This window comes from Haemorhous mexicanus, chromosome Z (genome assembly GCF_027477595.1).
Source record: "Haemorhous mexicanus isolate bHaeMex1 chromosome Z, bHaeMex1.pri, whole genome shotgun sequence".
Taxonomy (NCBI): domain Eukaryota; kingdom Metazoa; phylum Chordata; class Aves; order Passeriformes; family Fringillidae; genus Haemorhous; species Haemorhous mexicanus.
In genome coordinates, this window is record NC_082381.1 from 39,281,764 (window position 1) to 39,300,980 (window position 19,217).

Here is a 19,217-nt window from a genome sequence, read left to right on the forward strand (position 1 = left end):
GCCCTGCTGTGCAGCTGTAGCAGACATCATTCCTCATACATTTAATGTTTCCTAAAGGGGTGAATTTCCATATCCAATATGTTGATCTGACCTGTTTCTCTTGCACCAAAATGCTCAATCCCCCTCTGTTTATATCTCGGCTTTGTTTTCTGTTTTAATTTCTGATTTCCTTCTACATCCCTTCATATATTTGCCTGGTTGTTTTTAGATTGTCTCTTTGTTTTTCTTTCTGGGCCACTGTGAAAGCCCAGTTAGAGTATCTTTCATTGCATTTCTACAGTTTTTCAAGTGATACTTTGCATTCTTCAGAAGGCTTTTTGAGGCCATTTACCTTCTACAATGCCCTTCAATCTAAGAAATTAATCACCAGTACTCTGCTACTAGAAAGAACAAACTGTGAACAAAATCTAGTGCTTATCTCATTCAACTACAAGAGTTAGTCAGGTTGAAAATTTTGTCATTTTGCAACACCAAATCTTCTATCTATCTAGCATGGCACCTAAATGACATGTATTCACTGTTTACCTGTGTATTGCTCCTGCTTGACGCTTAGAGATATGTGAGGTTGCTATCTACCTTCTGTAGAAAAATACAAAAATAGATGTCACTATAACTCACAGTACCTTCACAATCAAATTGTTAAACCACAATAAATTATGATTGTGAGAAGCACCTGTAATGTTCCGCTCCATATTTGACAGTCTAGCTTACAGTGAGCCACCAGGAAACAGGGAGTAAATAGAGCTGGATTAGGTAAGGAAGTGTCATCACACTGCAAAAGAACTCATGTAGTGAGTCAGCCTCAACCCCAGTTACTGATTACCTGGAGCACCTCAACAGGCTGGAAGAGTTAAATAGATAAAAGGTGTCTTTTAAAGAGGCAATAGGCAAAGGAGACTTTCACAAATACCTGTTTCTTTGGACTTCAGAGACTTAGCTGTGTCAGAGCACAGCAGACAAGTTTGCCATCACTTGTCATTAAAGGGTCCCTAGGAAAATTCTGTGATCTCTTATCACCAGTTTCTCAGAAAAGAACCAGATGAAATATTGGAGCAGGACTGCTTACATCATGGTACTCCCTTAGCTGCAATTTCATCTAGAAATGCAGCAAAAAATCTCAGATTGCCTCTGGACAGTAGGTCATGTTTTCCAGCTGATGTTGATGTTGAAACAATATTTCTGAGAAGTCCTGATACAGCAGCTGGAAAAGAAGAGAAAAGGCTTCTACTATATTTAGCTGTTGCAGTCTTTCTCTTCAGTTGTTTCAAGTACTGCTTCCCCCTTACAGAATCTCACAATGGCTGTCCAGACAAAGAAATGGTTCTGCTAAACAGGGTTGCTTTAAGACATTGGCATAACATCTTGGAAAACAAGTAATGAGAATTGAGCCTTGCTTAGCAGATTGTAAGCATAAGGCTTTCTTAACGCTTTGTTGTCAAGTTTTTTATGCAGCATGTAACTCAAAAGATACTAGAAAATGCCCCACAGTTTCAGAACAAATCCCTTTAATTATTTGTTCTTTTAATTTAGCTCTGTTTTCATGGAGAGTGGTTGTCATGTTCTGTCATGGACAAAAGTGACCCACAGTCTCTCTCCTGTTTTGGTTATGATCCTCAGCAAAGTTCTACGTTTCTAGGCTGCCTGAAATTTGACAACAGTCAAATTCATAGTATACATGGTCACAGACAACAGAGGTCCTACCTGATGCTGTTTACCTTCTAAATAATTTAAGAAAAGTGAAAAAAGGGGAAAAAGGGAAAAATGCTGTTGCATTTTCAACGTGACTGTAAGGGAATGTAGAAGATGAGAACAGTTTGATTCATGACAGTACCATTGGTAATGGTCATTCAGCCATGCAAGCTTGTGAATCAGAACAGGATCAGACTGTCTGGGTTGTTAATGTGGAACAAGTTGGGATTTGCAGCCAGGAGAAGAGAAGTGCAGAGGGGGACCTCTATAGCAGCCTTCCAGTACTAATGGAAGCTGAAGGAAACCAGGAGAGGGACTTTTGACAGTGACAAGACAATGGGGAGCAGCTTTAATCTGAAAAAAGGGTGTGTTTAGATCAGGTACAAGAAAGAAATTTTTGTATGTGAGTGTAACAAATTGTTAGAAAAAGCTGCCCATAGAAATGTTGATTACTCATTACTAATCCCTGGAAGTGTTCAAGGCCAGATGGGATGGGCCCCTCAGCAACCTGATCTAGTGCAAGGTGTCCCAGCACATGGCAGGGGGTTTGAAACTGAATGATCTTTCAGACTCCTTCCAACCTAAGCTATTTTAGTGAGTGTTGTATGGACATGCAGTAGTCATAAAATCACACTTGTGCTGTGTGGGTATATTGGTGGATGACTTTGTTTGTACAGTGTGGATGAGCATGTGCACAAATATTTAAGTGAGATGTAGCTGGACCTGGCATCAACCTACTGCAGCAGCCTTGCTCTAACAGACTGGAGTGGAAAGACTCCTGGGGGTCCTGCAGTTCAATGGATGCAGCTTCTCTTTGACAGCAACCAGTGTTCAAATGTTGTTCCTTGGTGACCCAGAGGGATGGAAGAAGACCAAATACTATTGCCTTATTTAACAAACATGTATGACCAAGCACAACAATCTTCGGATAAAATAAAACTGGTCTTTGGTAAAAAACCTGGAAGAAACAGAAATGTGTTAAATCTGGGAAGAAAAGATAAAGACATACTGAGTTCTTCCTGCTTTTGTCTCCTTAGTAAATCTTTGTGCTAGTCAGACTGAATTAGACCTGATTGGCATTTGCTCTTCAACTCCAGCCAACCTAGAATCCTTGTGGATTGTTATCCTTACTTCAGAAAAGACCAAGAAACAAAATGAACACTTCTAAACACTTAGCTCTGATCAAATCTGAGTGTGAAGTTGTTTGTCCTGTTTATCTACTAAATCTCCTCAAGATCTCTCTTCCTTTTTACTTGCACTTCTCCAGTTATGGAAAACCAGTGTGGCTAGGTTGTCAGAAAATTCTTAGTTAATTAAAAAAAAAGATTCTGCTGCTTAGCTTGCCCCAACTGTCCTTCAGTTACCAATGCAAGCTCACGTCTTTATTTAGAGGGTGAATGACATCTGTCTGTGGTATCTATGTGCTCCTTCCTCAGGCTCTTTCATCCACTCTGTGCCCAGGCATGAAGTGCCAGGAGAGCTGGAAGTCTCCTATCCTCAAGTTCAGCCACAGGATGCAGGGGTTTACTCTGCCAGATATATTGGAGGAAACCTTTTTACTTCTGCTTACACGAGGCTTATTGTAAGACGTAAGTTCCATTAATGCGTCAGGATGATTAATAATTAAAAGTAAAAATTAATCTGAAATGAAAAATATTGTGCCCAAATAAGGACCAAAATCTTTCTTGACATTTGCTGCTATCAGATTATGTTAGAAGAAAGTTTTGTACCAAGGGCCTTTGGTAAAAGCTGATATGGATGTCAACAGCTGAGAGGAAAAAAAAGCACCCTGTCATATTTCAGTTGACCTCATCTTAGCTATTGCCAGGACAGCTAGCTCTTTTGTCAGCATCTCAGCTTTTCAAACACCACAAATGAATAAAGGAGGTAATTCTTCACTGGGTCTCCCTGTTCTCTATGGTGGGTTATATCCAAACCTCACTTATCCTAAGGTTCATCATCTTTAGCATACATTATTATAACTTCACAAATTACCTTAGTTTTAATTAGCTCTTAAGGTTCACTTCCTACTGGATGAAAGATTGAGTTGGGATATTTTCCGACAAACATTTTACATACTTTGCTGCTCATGTTGCTGTGCCCATCAGATATAAAGAAAATTATATTCTGTTAACTTGGAAATATAAAATATATGTGAAAATATATAAAATATAAAATTTATTTGAAAAAATAGCTGTTCAAGTATCTCACATTATAAAGAAAATATTTATGATGGTAATACATATTTCTTTGATGAATATCCACACGATAGTTCCAGGAGTTGTGAATAAATAAATGTAATGCCCCAAATTAGGATTTTGAAGTTACTACTACCTTAATAGCAACAATGGTCCAGTTGACTGGCATGTGGGGTTCCATATATCTTGTACTTTTATGTATTTTACTGTTTGCTCTAAAAAGAATATTACAACCTGAAGGGTTACTGAATAAGAAGACAACAAATATGTCATTATATTTTTCCACGAAAGGATGTGAAGCTGAGAAATGGGGCCCTTCCTGTAGCTTCCACTGCCCTTCCTGCACAAACAATGGCATTTGTCATGAAGATACTGGGGAATGCATCTGTCCTCCAGGTTTTATGGGAAAAACATGTGAGAAAGGTAAGTAAATAATATTTTCAGCAATTGCTTATTAATTTGTTCTCAGTAAAAGAAATTGGCATCTTATTGAGGGAAGCATCATATGGAGTACCTGGTTTTACACTTGAAAGCAGCAGAATTTACAGCTGGTGCTAGAGACAGGACAGAGTTGGGTAAGATGAATCCTGAAGTTCTGGCTGCTCTTGCAGCTGTGATTTAATTTCTCTCTTTTTCTCTTCTCCTAGCAGAGATTATTTTGCTAGGGATGATGAATGTTTCCAACACTTCTTGATCAATATGCACTTGGACAGTATGCTACCTAATATCTCCTAGGCTCCTTTTCTCACAAAAGGCTGGACCAAGTGGTCTTTTGAGGTCACTTCCAATCTTGGCTGTGCTATGACTCCCTTGAAATGAGTATGCTCAGTGGTGCTGACTAACTTAAATGCATAGTGGACATCTTAAGAATACATTGGCACTAGGAAATATGCTAGAGATTCCCTGGCTGCTTCTGAAGAAGCTTCTAATGTGCTCACAGGATGCTTTGTCTCTATAGGGACATCAACAGTGTATGTATCTGTTTGGGAAAATCTGTGAGTGCAGCAAGTAGTTTGGATTCTGGAAAAATTAGAGTTGGCATCACATTGTTTTGACTTCTCCAAGCATCTTTTGGGTTCATTGCTAAATATTTATCCTTTTATTTGACTTAATTTTAGCACTGAAAATACTACAACTAAGCTGTTGGAATAGTTGGCACTCAAAGCACTCCAGCATAGCACTGCTCTTATCACAGAAGCAAAACGTTTTCATCAGCAGTTTCATGTGCATTCACCACTAAGAACATTTGGGTTTCATTGCACTGATTGTCCATTTTACATTAGAAAGGCTCATAAGCACAATTTATTGCTGAATCTGTGTCCCTATCCTAAAGCAAGGGTGCTTGGCTGACAGATCCTCACAGTGAGAAAATTGTTTCAGCTGCCTATACTTGACTATTAGAACAACTGTGGCTTAAGTTGCTGTGGTTGTTCATATATTTGAATGATCAAAGTGCTATTTTTAATTTAAATTCATGTTTTCTCTTGTCTAATGCAGTATCATTAGAAGCACTAACTCTTTCACGGACAATGCCGTTGGGTTATTCTTTCCCTCTCTCCCTTCAACAGCTTGCGGAGCCAACACATTTGGCAAAACATGTGAAGAGACCTGTAAAGAAAATTTTGGCTGCAGAAACTTTATGTTCTGTCTACCAGATCCATATGGTTGTTCTTGTGCCACGGGATGGATGGGACTGGAATGTGATAAAGGTAAAAAAGAAAAAAAAAAAGAAAAAAAAAAAAGAATGGGAGAATCCTTAATGTTTTACACACAGGAAATACAGAAGGGAATCAACAGAGAAGAGTAATAGATGATATATTTTACAGTCATGTGAAAAGGTTTTTTTCTGTAATGAGACTGAAAAATACTGGAAGACATTTTCTAGCACCTTTGCACTAACTGCAACATATGTACTTGCAGAATGCAAACCTGGGTTTTATGGGTCAGATTGCAAACTCAAATGTAATTGCCACAATCGAGGAACATGCGACAGATTTAAGGGCTGCATCTGCTCCTTTGGATGGCATGGTCCACAATGTGAAAAAAAAGGTAAAGTAAGGTACTAAATGGTTGTTCCCAGTGTAACTAAAACAGATCTCAATGTTTGCACAGCATTACCATTCCAGGCTGGTATTCTTGCTCCACCCACTACTTTCCAGGGGCGTGGACACTTCTCTACAGCCTCCTTTCAATACAGTATTTTTGAGCCTCTGACCTATATGTTGCATTTATTAGGATGATACCATTAGATTTTCAAGCTTTACTCCATAGGACTTGATTGATCTGAACATTAATCCCTGACAGAAGCTGCACATCCAGCTTTTTGTATAAACTCATGGTATTTTACCATTACCTACCTTTTAGTTGGCTGCATACATTCCTGTACCAAGAGCTTCACGACCTGAAAGTGATGACTGAGACACTAAGACAACACCAGAGTTTAAAACTGCTCTGTCTCTCTGGGAGAAAGTTAAGTTTACAAAGCTGAACACACCTTGTCTCATTGGATTCAGGCAAGGTATTCTGTAATATGCACTCAGTATTTATTATTTTAGCTAGATAAATAAAGTCACAAATCCACTGCTGATTTGTGAAACTTTTCAAGAACAAAACCGAATAGAGAAATAAGGCTCTGATCCAACCAACCAAATTATACTGTTGCAATCTGTCTGGTCTTACAAACATTGAAAATAGAGAGCAAGTGGGTACTGTACATTCAGAACAATATGTGTGCATGATTTTGCCATGGCTAGAGTGTTTGTGCTTAAAATGTCAACAACAAAGAGAGGAGAAGGATTAGAAAAAAAAGAAGAGCGAACACAGGGCTTGTTACTTCTCACATTATATATAAAATGATGTAAAAATGTTGACTTTGCGAAGTGTGATTCCTGCATATGCCCATGTGAGGGAAGATAGAACCAGACACTTACACTACCTGCACACCTAAACCTGTCTTTTAAAATATCTGTTGGAAGGGTGACATTCTACCATACATCTTCTGTAGGTTCAGCAGATCTTTCACCTCAGATAGTAAACTTACTAGATCCCGTGGAACTCAATTCTGGCGTCGAGTTCAAGCCATTTTGTATAGCAACAGGGATGCCGCTTCCTAAATCTGAAGAATTCAAACTCTTGAAGCAAGATGGAACTATCTTGAGGGTAGGCTCCTGATCAATTGCTTTCTGCTATTTCTAATGTTTATATTGACTTTATCTGTAGTTAATGCATACTATGGTTTTCAAGCATAATATGAAATTTTGGTATTCTGGGGTACCTCATGAACTTCTCAGCACATATGAAAATATGAAGTTGACCATAATAGATCCTTTTTATCGATATCACTAAACTCAAAGCATCATTGGAATATTCCAAAATGCCCAAATTTTTCAGGTCCTGTACATCTTTTGTCATTTCAGCCTGATGAAATTTCTACCAGTAATCGTTCTGAAGCCATGTTTAGAATAAATAGAGTCTTGCCCGGCGATACAGGAACTTGGGTTTGCAGTGTGCAGACAGTAGCAGGAATGGCAGAGAAACCATTTCAAGTTACAGTCAAAGGTAAAAGCTTTCTTCAAGTGTCCTTGTCTCTCTAATTTTAAGCACAGCTTTATACTCTAGCTTTCTGTTCTCTGCACTGCTGGCAAATGATGGAATAAATATTTACAGTTGGAATATGAACAGAAACCCATTATAAGTAACATACTAATTATGTATATTGAAAGAATAAGTGTGATGATAAGGTTTAGAAGAACACCCAAGGGTTTTTTTAAAGTATCTTAACTGTCAGCTTTAGCGCATAAAGGCCCATTTATTTTATGAGAGTTTTGAAGAGCACCTTTCATTTTCCTACAGATCTAGGAATAACCGTAGTCTTACTGATACAGGGAGCTAAAAGGTTAGTTTAATACATGCATTCTTGTTCAGTTCCTCCTGTGCCACAGTATGCCCCGAGGCTGACAGACAGAGGACATAATTTTCTCATAATTGATATCAATGCTGAGTTACACAATGGAGATGGACCTGTTGTGTCAACAAAACTTCTGTACAAGCCAGCGAACCGTTATCAGTCCTGGATGTCTGTGGAAGGTAAGAGGATGTTCTTTAATTCCCTTAAAGACAAACTTCACCTACCAACTGAAACTTCATGTGTTTCTGTTCTTGATTAGCCTCAAAAGACTCTACAATGCATAGAAATTAAACCTTTTGTGACTGGACGTATGACTGCTTATCACTACACATAATGCTCATGTGGATGTGTTACATGGTTGTTGAAAGCGTATATTCACTTCAGGAACAAAAGGTTTTCCCCTCCTTCCTTTGGATTAAGTGTACTCAGTATTGGGCCCAGCTGTTTTAAACTTCCATGTAAATGGAAGATTTTCAAAAGCAGTGGGCAGTGTGGAGACATGCTGGGGCATCTACCATCTGCGTTGTGTTCCTTGTGGCCCTAGTGAGACAAACTTACCAAACTTACCAAAATATTTATCAATAATGGTATAGGAAAAATGAGATCTGCTTATGAGTTAGATGACGTCCTCCAGCTATGCTTTCAAATTTTATGCATAGCCTAAAATACTACAGGAAACATTTCAGGACCTTTAACAACAGTTGTTACTAAATCAGTACAACCCAAGATCTGGGTACAGAAAGGACATTGACTAAGCAACCAGGATTGCTTTGTCCTGAAAGAATGGCAGAAGCAACCTTTGGACAGGGTTGGAGCTCAACTTAGAAATAGTTATTTTATACTTCAAATTAGTTTATCTAACTGAATCAAGAACAACAACAAAAAAAGGAGCCTGTGTATCTCACCTTGTATTTTCCAAATATGTTCTTCTATAACATATTTCAACATGGGCCATGGCTTTACTTACTTTTGACTTTTATTGTCAGTAAAAGGCACAACTAAAAGACTGGACAATCTGGAACCCAAAACTGAGTATCAGTTCTGTGTTCAGCTGAGTCGGCAAGGGGAAGGTGGGGAAGGCCATCCTGGACCACAGGCCAGCTTCACAACAGCTGCACTTGGTAAGGGATCACCATGGTTTCTCACAAATGGGGTATTTCAGCTCTTTTTCTCTGCTGTCTGTTCCCTGATTTCTGTCATAACACTTTCACTTAAGCAAAGAAAGTTGCACTTGAAAACTTTGTAGACTCTTTCAAAAGAATCTCAGGCAAATGGATATTTAAAACAAAACAAAACAAACAAAAAAAAAAAAAGAGAAGGAAAAGAAAAAAAACCTAACAAATCAAAAAAGAGAGGTAAAGAAAACCAGAAAAAGGCAGACTTATTATTTTCCCTGATTTAGAGATGAGGGATCTAGGAAAGCAAAAATTATATATTTTGTCTGGCTATGCAACAAAGTTGGAGATAAGAATCACTTTTTTGCAGTCCTTCCTCTTAGTGTTAGATCAATTTACTTTAAAACTGAAGATGTTTTAGCAAGCCAGAAAGTTTTTAGTTCATTTAGGATAGATCCCAAACTAAATAAACTGAATACAGACATACAAAATAATTGAGGATGGCACCAGGACCTATCTAGCAAGACAACAACTGTTGGCTTCTCACATCTAAAAAGTGCATCTGCAACACCAGCTCATTGAAGATGCCATTTTATTGGCACATCATCTGTTGCTAAGATCCTGTGGGACTATCAACATCTCTTAGATGTAACTTCAGCCAAAATATGTGGGATGGCTGAGAGAATTACACTATGTCACCCCAAACTGGGGCAAGTGGTTGGGAATAACTGTACCCCTATTTTAGCTTAGATACCAGACATGAAATGTTGTTCCCTGTTTCACTGTGGCTTTTCCAAGGTCTTCCTCCACCAGAAGGTATCACTCTCTTTCCAAAAAGTATGACATCACTGAATTTGTCATGGCATCCCTTAACACTGAGGACAGAGGATGATATTCGTGTTGAAGTGGAAAGGAAGAGCGTGAATGACAACGGTGACGAGAGCAGTGTTATTACTCAAGTGCCAGGAAATATGTCCACCTTGATCATTAAAGATCTTGAGCCTAGACAGCAATACATGTGCAGGGTACGGGTGAACACCAGGTCCCAAGGAGAATGGAGCAACTATCTGTATGCATGGACTTTCAGTGACAGTAAGTGCTGATTCACATCCTTCTGTTTAATTCTTCATGTTACCCTCAGTGATCAGACTAATTGTCACTTGATGACTACATTAAATGTAATCCTTTATTTTGGTAATGCTTAGTTCCTGATGATCACTTATGGTTGTTATTGGTATAATTTGGAAAGCTCAGCATCCAAAGGAATTCTTCTGCTGGCAATTTTCAGGAACTATTAATGTGGGTTTCTTCTAAACGGAGAAAAACAAGCTCGAGAACCCACATCTTCATTTCAGTGCAACTCATGCTTCTGACACAAGTAGCGTTTTTTCCTCCTCAGAATGATGAGCCATCAGAGTTCACTACTCCAAGCTCTTTTGTTACTCAATTCGGCTATGACAATACAGAAATAGTCAGCCCTGAAAGAAGAGAAGATACAATGCAAGGTAAAACACCTGTGAGCAAAGAGTAGTTAAGTGGGCTACACTGAAGACTGCCCTTGAAATCCCTGAGTGTGAGCACTGTGCTTTCACAACACCACAACAAATGCCCTATCTGAATGAAGTACCATGTGAACAGCTGTCCATCTGAATGGCTGAGGGGTGACACTGCCCTTTCCACACACTAGAAAGGTTGGCTTCTTCCTCCTTATAGGTCATGTAAGGAGGCCCTCACTGAAATCCTACATGTGTTAGTGGAAGTATCAATGGCTGTCATGGGACTCTCCACTTTCCTGAGCTCTGACACCAAACTGCACTGAGAAACACATAAGGGTACTGTTTCCCAGGAGAAGGTACTTAGCTTAATATTCATGGCTGTGTCCACAAGTGTAGCACTCAACCCTGCTGGTAGTTTTCTGATTAGATTTTTGGAAGTGTTGGTATCAATTTCCTTTTTTTCTAACAGCCTGACAGGTAATTGTTCTCTGAAGCAGTGAAAGTACAGGACATGGGAATTACAAGGAAATGATGATACAGTATAGAAGAAATTAATCCTTTTTGCATTAATCTGAAAGGAAATATGGTGCACTTGCATACAGCTCAGAGGATGTGTATCTTCATCCAAGACAGTATATTGAATGCCACTCCAACCTCTGCTGGAAATACGGAATACTGCTACAAGGATGACCGCACATCAAGATCATAAAATTATTACATTCAGTTACCATAGCTCATCAACAAATTCTGTTTAGCACAGCAAAAGCACCCAGGAAAATGTTTTGTTCTCTGTGGAAAGGAGAAACGCCAATGCCTTGTGTGTTTGTGTTTGTTCTCAGGAATCCCTCCTGCACCGAACAACATCAGGTTTTCTAACACCACAGACACATCCTCAGTCATTTCTTGGACAGCTGCCGAGGGTCATTCCATCTCCTCCATCATCATCAGCTACAAAATTTATGGCAAGGCTGAGTACAACCACATTGATATTGTCATAAAGAACACCAGCATTACTCAATATCACCTCAAGGGCCTTGAGCCAGACACTGTGTACCAGGTTCAGATTAATGCTCAGAACAACATTGGCTTGAGCAACCCAAACACATCGTTTGAACTGAAGACCCTTCCAGAAACAAAAGGTTAGTTAATTCACCACACTGGATTTCCACAAACCAGGACTGGTTGTATAAACTAGCTAGCTAAGGCACTGTCATAATACTAATGTTTTAATCTGAATTTTCTTTTGCTATTAATTCTGACTCACAGCACAGCACCACCAAAATTTAATTCTTATTTCACTGCATGGTATTGATGAAGTGACAAAATGCGCCGTTTGTGTATATGCACTAAAAAGGGCCCAGTGACTCAAAAATTGAAGAGCTGCATACAGCAAGACCACTAGATCAATGAATGTGGCCTCATCTCTGCTCTGACTGAATTCAATAGAATATGTAGGTGCTTATACACCTGAAATTTAGAGCATCCGATGTTTCTGATGTTTTTGGAAAACAAAAGGATGTATCCTTAGCTCTTTAAACAGTTTATAAGAGAGGAGTATTCAGTTACACATCGCTAATGTATTGCTAAATTCAGAAAAGCTGAAAATGATGATGAATTTTTATGTCCTTCCTCAACAGCTCCATATGAATCAAAAGGAGGCAAAATGCTGCTTATTGCTATCCTTGGATCTGCAGGGATGACCTGTGTAACAATTCTCCTGGCCTTTCTCATCATGCTGCAGTTAAAGCGAGCCAACTTCCAGCGTCGAATGGCTCAGGCTTTCCAAAATGTGGTGGTGGGTTTCTAGCTTTCCTGTGTCAGTTTGGTTATTAACTTAAGCTCATCTTTTCCTGTATTTTCTTCCAATTTCTTTTTCCTGGCTTTCCCAAACACTGTTGTAAAGCTTCTCTACTAGTGACCCCAAAGCAAAAGCTGTCACAGTTACAGGTAAGGAGGTAGAAAACTTGACTTGAAAAAAAGTTCGCAGACCATTTGCTGTGCTCCCTCTTCTGCTTTGTCACATTTGTGTTTGACAAATACCAAGCCAGACAGAACAGAGGAGCCTGTTCTGACTCTATGAAATCATGCTGATTTTGAAAACTACCAAATATTTAATGTTGCTTTTGAGCATCAGCAACTGCTGATACATGCTCATCCATTTTCAGCCTGGGGACAGTACACCAGGGATCTATCAACCGCAGATCCTCAACAGCATCTATCAACGGCAACATCATAGTTTTGGCTGTGAGGAAATTGCTGAAGATTTTAACATCACATGGAAATATCTCTCTATACACACATATTTATTTGTACCCTGCTGCAGTCTCTAAATCACTCTGCTTTCTGCTGCTTTTCTCTGCCTTCAGAGGGGAACCTGTGGGGCAGAATGAAGCTGGTCTAAAGAGGTCCTTCATATCTAAACAGATTGTTTCAGAAACAGGGGTAGGGGGTTCACCCAGTGATATGATCAGTCTGCAGGCCACACAGAATAGCTTTGTCTTCTAGTCCTAAAACTTTTCCCACAGCAGTATTTCATGAGAATGTGTAACTGAAGAGGAGATGTCTCCTTAAGCATGGAGGAAGATAATTTCCTTGCTCTTTTTATTTTCTTGCTTCTTGGATCATCTTTCCTGCTGAGCCTGACCAACACAAGATTTAATTAAGCCTAATATGAGATAAAGCTTAAATCTGAGACTTATAACTGGTTTTGAGATTTGTTTTATCCCATTATTTTTACCCATGTCCTTCATCTTCAAAATTGTTATAAACTGTTCAGGATGTCCAGATCTAAAAGGTACTTACACACAAATTAGAAGCCTGATTAATTTTGTGGATCTGAGCAGAACTCCTTGTTGCAGGTAAAGTAGATGTAACTGTTAAAGGTACCCAGTCTGGAGTATGTAAGAGATGGATTGAGCTCTGTGTGGGGATGTGTGTGTGTGTGTGTTTGTATAGATGAATGAGCATAGGTATTTGGGAAATATGATGAGGGCATTGCATTGCTCAGTGAAGTAGAAATCACAGTTAATATCATTTTCTTAATTCTGTTGCAGAGAGAAGAGCCAGCTCTGCAGTTTAACTCTGGTACTCTCACTCTGAGCAGGAAAGCCAAAAACAGTCCAGATCCTACTATTTATCCAGTTCTTGAATGGAATGACATAAAATTTCAAGATGTGATTGGGGAAGGTAATTTTGGGCAAGTCCTGAAAGCACGCATTAAGAAAGATGGCTTACGCATGGATGCTGCAATAAAAAGGATGAAAGGTAGTAAAAACCAGGGATTCTGTGACTAAAGAGTTTTCTTGATTGTGTATTTCAAATGTTTCTCTGTTACACAAAATGCTTAGTAGCCCTCTTTTAAAGATAAAATAAATATTCAAAATTGCTAATTAAATTGTATCAGGTGTCACTAGGCCAAGATTTGACTGTATTTCTGCTGGGTAAAGTTGGTTTCCATTTCTCCTCAGTGGTTGATATGATTAACTATCTTGTATTTTTCCATTCATAGATCAGTATGAGCTTCACATGAGTTCATCTGCAAGGCAAGATGCATTGGATAGATAGCAGCAGAGAGCTAGTCTTGGGGCACAGCATTAGCTCATCTTGTTCACTATAGCTGTTCAGAGACAACTGCATCTAAGCATCTACATACGCACATACCATGGGGATCATTGCTTTTCTTTTTCTTCACTGGTCAGGACAGCTACATTCCAGACAGAGCTACAAAATATACAATACTGCAAGAATGTACATGTTTTATTGTAATTCACCAGGTAATTACCTAGGCAAACTGAAAAATACTTTTAAGTGTGATGGTTAATTTAAAAATAACCAAGATCTGCATACAGGCAGAAATGACCAACAGCACACATATGGAAGGATTTTTAAGCAGCTACTTTTCATAAGATCTGCTACAACATTTTACACTCCCAGGTAAGAAGGAGAGTGACAGGGTGTGTTAAGATATTTCCTTTCTCTGCAGATAGCTTCTACAGACACTTGTTTCTCACATTTTTTTCCTCTGATTGAAAAATCCTACTTTTTTCTGTAAATAATAAAATACCTTACAGGTTTTCTCTTTTTACTGGAGTGGAACAGTAGCGACCCAATCAACATGGAGTCCTCATAATTAAAAAAATACATTGTTATAAATTCAGTTCAAACTAAAACATAAATGTGTGCTTTTTTGGTTTTCAGAGTATGCCTCAAAAGATGATCACAGAGATTTTGCTGGAGAACTTGAAGTTCTTTGTAAACTTGGTCATCATCCCAACATCATAAATCTTTTGGGAGCATGTGAACATAGGGGTAAGATGCTATTGAATGTATTTACTTTAAAAATTAGTTTTAAAAAAAACCCTCTCACAATACAGCCCACACAGTCCAGAGAAACACTAGCAGGTCTCTGTGCAACATTTGTTAAAAGGTCAGATAAACTTGTGTTTAGATCTACAAGCCCACATTAATACTCCAGATATGATGTTCAACACTAGCTCTAAATTCTCCTCTACTTCTAGAAATTAGCCTGTTTGACATTTCCCTCCAGCATTTATTTCCTTTTTTCACTCAAGGTAGTGTAAATTTCCCAAGACTATTACCGATCATCTCTTACTTGGTGATATGCTCACTATCTGATGTTTTGTTAGGATATCTTTACCTTGCTATTGAATATGCTCCCCATGGAAATTTACTGGACTTCCTTCGGAAAAGCAGAGTACTAGAGACAGACCCAGCATTTGCTATTGCCAACAGTACTGCATCTACACTTTCTTCTCAGCAACTTCTGCATTTTGCAGCAGATGTTGCCAGAGGGATGGACTACTTGAGCCAGAAACAGGTCAGTCTTCAACTCTCTACCCACTGAAAGCATGGAAAATACTTTTCCAGGGAATATGCCCTTTAATTACTTAACTTTTCATTTCAGCTTCTATAGCACACACTGAATGAGATTTATTTTGTTGTCTTTATTTAAACTTATCAAATACTATGTCATGGGGAATCATGGAAGAGGCATTAAAACTTAAAACAACATGGTGGTTAACTGCTTTCATTTTCAGATAAAATTTAAATGTTTTTGGTAGTGACATACCAAGCCAATTTCTTTATGTTCTGATTCCAAAGGGCTGCAATTTTCAATATAGCAGTAAAGTAATACATGTAAAACTCAATTATACTAATTATCTTATTTTATTACATTATTACATTATAGTTGTTGTTATTATTATTATTATTACTACTATTATTGTTATCATAATCATCATCATCATCATCATTATTTTAGTTTATTCATCGAGATTTGGCAGCAAGAAACATCTTGGTTGGAGAAAATTATGTTGCAAAAATAGCTGACTTTGGCTTATCAAGAGGTCAGGAAGTCTACGTTAAGAAGACCATGGTAAGGATCAAAACAAACTGATACAGTCTGTTTCCTTACTTTTGCTTTCTTATTTCTTAATCTCTGTTTTCATATGAACAAAAATGCAAACTTATGGGTATTACAAAACTGATTATTTAAATTTTAGTAATTACCATGTAAAATATGCATGCTTATTTAATATACAAATGAATGCATCTACTTGTAAAAAATCCTATACCATGTCTATAATATAAAATGGAATTTAAAATTATTTATATGAATATCAATGACAGTAAAATAGATGAGTCAAGCTGGTCTAATTCTATTGAACAAGGCCAAAATTAGCAAGAAGGTAACCAGATGTACATGAGGATGTAACTAATCAGAACTAATGCTTTGGAAAATCTGAAAGAAGATATGCTATTAGCATCACGTAGCTAAAGACCAGAAATAGCACTGTGTTGTCAAGGCAACATGATGGTCAGAGGCATCATCTGAGGCATTATTTACATTTCACCTTGATGCTGATTGGATAATTTTTTTATTAACTTTCATGTGAACTGTTCCTTTGGGAAGCAAATCATACAATCATAGGATCATGGAATGATTTGTTTGGAAAGGTACCTTCAACACCATCTAGTTCCTACCCCACCTTTCACTACACTAGGTTACTCATAGCCCCATCCAGCTGGGCCTTGAACACTCCCACATCCACAACTTCTCTGAGCAACCTGTTCCAGTGTCTCACCACGCTCACAATAAAGAATTTCTTCTGTAAAACTGCTCAAGTTTAGTAAGTTCATTTACTTGATAAAGTTTACTTGCACCAAGTCAGTTTTCACTAAGGCAACAGAATGATTGTTGGCATACAAACTGCAAAATTGCTATTCCAGCAAGCGAAAAATAAACTTTCATTAAATAATTTCTAGGGACGGCTTCCAGTGCGATGGATGGCAATTGAATCTCTCAATTACAGTGTTTACACCACAAATAGTGATGTGTAAGTATGTGTTCAAGTGGCATTAAAAAAATATATACATATATTTTTCCATATGAAGGAAAGTTTGACAACTAGCATGAGACATCCACTCAACTCAAAATACTCAGCAGTAATGTCAGCATAAGTTAGCAATGGAAGCAAAAAATAAAACCCATAACAAAAGAGTTACCTATATTTCTTTCTCAGGGTCTGATCAAGTTCTGTGTTCACAACCTTGGATGTGCCCTGCTACTTTAGCTATACTTCTTATTCAAAATTGGAGACCTGATGAATATTTGGGAAACCCAGAAGAAATTTGTATTTTATTTAGGAAACTAGAAATTGTATTTGGAAAAGAAATTCTGTGATTTCAGTATTTGCTGAAAGCTCACAATCTGATAAAGGTCTTTGGTTGACTCTGAATTAATTTTGCTAATTTTCCTACTTTCTGATTCTACAAGCCCCATCATTATACAAAATTAAAAAAAAAAACCCAGAAAAAAAAAATCACTCTTCCCTGTGTTCCCTGAATGCTAGCAAAACTACCTACCATTTTAAAATATTAAGTCTTGTTGCACTTCATAATATCCCTCTGTTGCAGATGGTCCTATGGTGTCCTCTTATGGGAAATTGTTAGTTTAGGTAAGTATCTGAATTATGTATTGCACAAATAAACAATCTGCACCAAGGCAGTTCTATTCACTCAGTCTTTTAAAAAATATTGCTTCACAATAGATTTCAATTTTCTTTCTGTTTTATTCTGCTACATTTTATTTAGGTTCAGTATGCTTGGAAATGCAATTACCAAATTTTCAATCCAGATACCATTTTAAATGAGAAAGAACCATAATGACCATGTTTTCATTACACTGTAAGACCCAAGCCAAACCTAAATATAAATTCCAGAATATCATATGATATACAGCCTTCAAGTACAACATGTTTTGAATGTGGTGGGTGGCTTTTCCTCAGCTTTCCTGCATTTCAAGTCAAGACTTATATTTTAATGATATTGCAGGGTGGGGAAGTAATCACCTCCTACTCCAAAATTCATGAAGAAAATTTTTGAACATTAACCTTCAAATAAAATTTAGAGTTCATTTCTGCAGATACCTCTACTCATCATGATTGTGATACAGCCTTGCACCACTCAAAATCATTGTGTTACACCTCTCTTGTGATTTGCCCGGGAGATGTGCCCATGGTTTGCTGGCCAGGAGATGCTACTGACTGAGATGCACATTGCCAACTGGACTCTGGATTTCTGATTTGTTCCTGGCTTTCCTTACTAAATGGGTTTGCACTAGATATGGATGCAGTGTGGAAAATCAAGAGTCTAAGCAACCAAATACCTACAGAAAGGGGCCAAACCAGCTGATAGTAAGAGCTCTCTGAGTCCATACCAAATCTTATCACTATGATGCTAATGAAAGAATGACTTGCCCAGTGACATCAATGCTATTGAAAAAATATTTTGAATACTATCAGATCCTGGCCCTCAGACTTGTACAGAAAATTAGGCCAGCCACACAGATGAGAAAATTGACAATTTTATTTTTCTCCTCCATATTGTGCATCATGCAGTAAGGAAGCATTAACAACAAAAATGTAGCTGCAAAATACCCCCTAATTTTGGATTAATTTAGCTGTTACTATGTTAGTAATTTCAATTTCTGCTATGAAATTAAACTTCTTTTTATTAAAACCTGCTTCTATCCATGACAATGGTTAAACTTTAGGTGGAACACCATATTGTGGAATGACATGTGCAGAACTATATGAAAAACTCCCTCAAGGGTACCGACTGGAAAAGCCTCTCAACTGTGACGATGAAGTGTGAGTATTGCCTCAGAAAAATACCAAAACAGAAATAGAATAACAGCAACTTTAGCTATAGAAAATACATGACTTCTACTAGAAACTAGCAAACATTTTTTTTTTACTGGAAAAAATAAAAACTACATTAAAATTTTTAAAAGTACACAAAACAAAAAGGCTACATAAAAAAATTAAAAAGTGCATAAGTTCTTTTGTATACAACATACACATGGTAATTTGCCATGAACACTATCTCAGGCTCTCTGTTCCAGCCAGTTATCCTGTTGTTTGCACAAAGCACCAGGGTTTTAGCTCAAAGAGAGCTTTTTGATTATTCCAGAGTAAAAGAAAGTTCTTTTGTGACAACAACCAACTATGGAAAATGTAACTTTGGCTATGTAGAAATCCATTTCCTTCTGAAAAGTGGAATGTACACAATCTTTAAATTATCAAAAATTTGTAACTTTAATGTAAGTATCTAAACTATCAAATGCTGTTGTTGGATTTTTAAAGGTATGACCTAATGAGACAGTGCTGGAAAGAGAAACCATATGAAAGACCATCATTTGCTCAGATACTGGTCTCACTGAACAGGATGTTAGAAGACAGGAAGGTAAGAATAAAACTCAATTTTATGAAAATATATATTCTTACAATGA

The 19,217-nt window shown here is 37.7% G+C and overlaps 1 protein-coding gene across 2 annotated transcripts in view; it reads left to right on the forward strand.

The window, feature by feature from the left end:
* The window catches only part of TEK (TEK receptor tyrosine kinase), a 39,252-nt gene that overhangs the window by 17,974 nt on the left and 2,061 nt on the right, over positions 1–19,217 (forward strand). Inside the window, exons 4-22 of one of the 2 annotated variants that reach the window (XM_059873925.1) lie at positions 3,126–3,278; positions 4,179–4,310; positions 5,456–5,596; positions 5,808–5,936; positions 6,892–7,046; positions 7,304–7,445; positions 7,812–7,973; positions 8,781–8,915; positions 9,708–10,001; positions 11,245–11,544; positions 12,043–12,200; positions 13,459–13,669; positions 14,603–14,713; positions 15,052–15,242; positions 15,687–15,800; positions 16,691–16,761; positions 17,342–17,382; positions 18,480–18,576; positions 19,072–19,171. In XM_059873925.1, coding sequence (XP_059729908.1) covers positions 3,126–3,278; positions 4,179–4,310; positions 5,456–5,596; positions 5,808–5,936; positions 6,892–7,046; positions 7,304–7,445; positions 7,812–7,973; positions 8,781–8,915; positions 9,708–10,001; positions 11,245–11,544; positions 12,043–12,200; positions 13,459–13,669; positions 14,603–14,713; positions 15,052–15,242; positions 15,687–15,800; positions 16,691–16,761; positions 17,342–17,382; positions 18,480–18,576; positions 19,072–19,171 — 2,837 coding nt within the window. The remainder of the gene's footprint in view (positions 1–3,125; positions 3,279–4,178; positions 4,311–5,455; positions 5,597–5,807; positions 5,937–6,891; positions 7,047–7,303; positions 7,446–7,811; positions 7,974–8,780; positions 8,916–9,707; positions 10,002–11,244; positions 11,545–12,042; positions 12,201–13,458; positions 13,670–14,602; positions 14,714–15,051; positions 15,243–15,686; positions 15,801–16,690; positions 16,762–17,341; positions 17,383–18,479; positions 18,577–19,071; positions 19,172–19,217) is intronic. The other variant, XM_059873926.1, reaches the window with a different exon arrangement.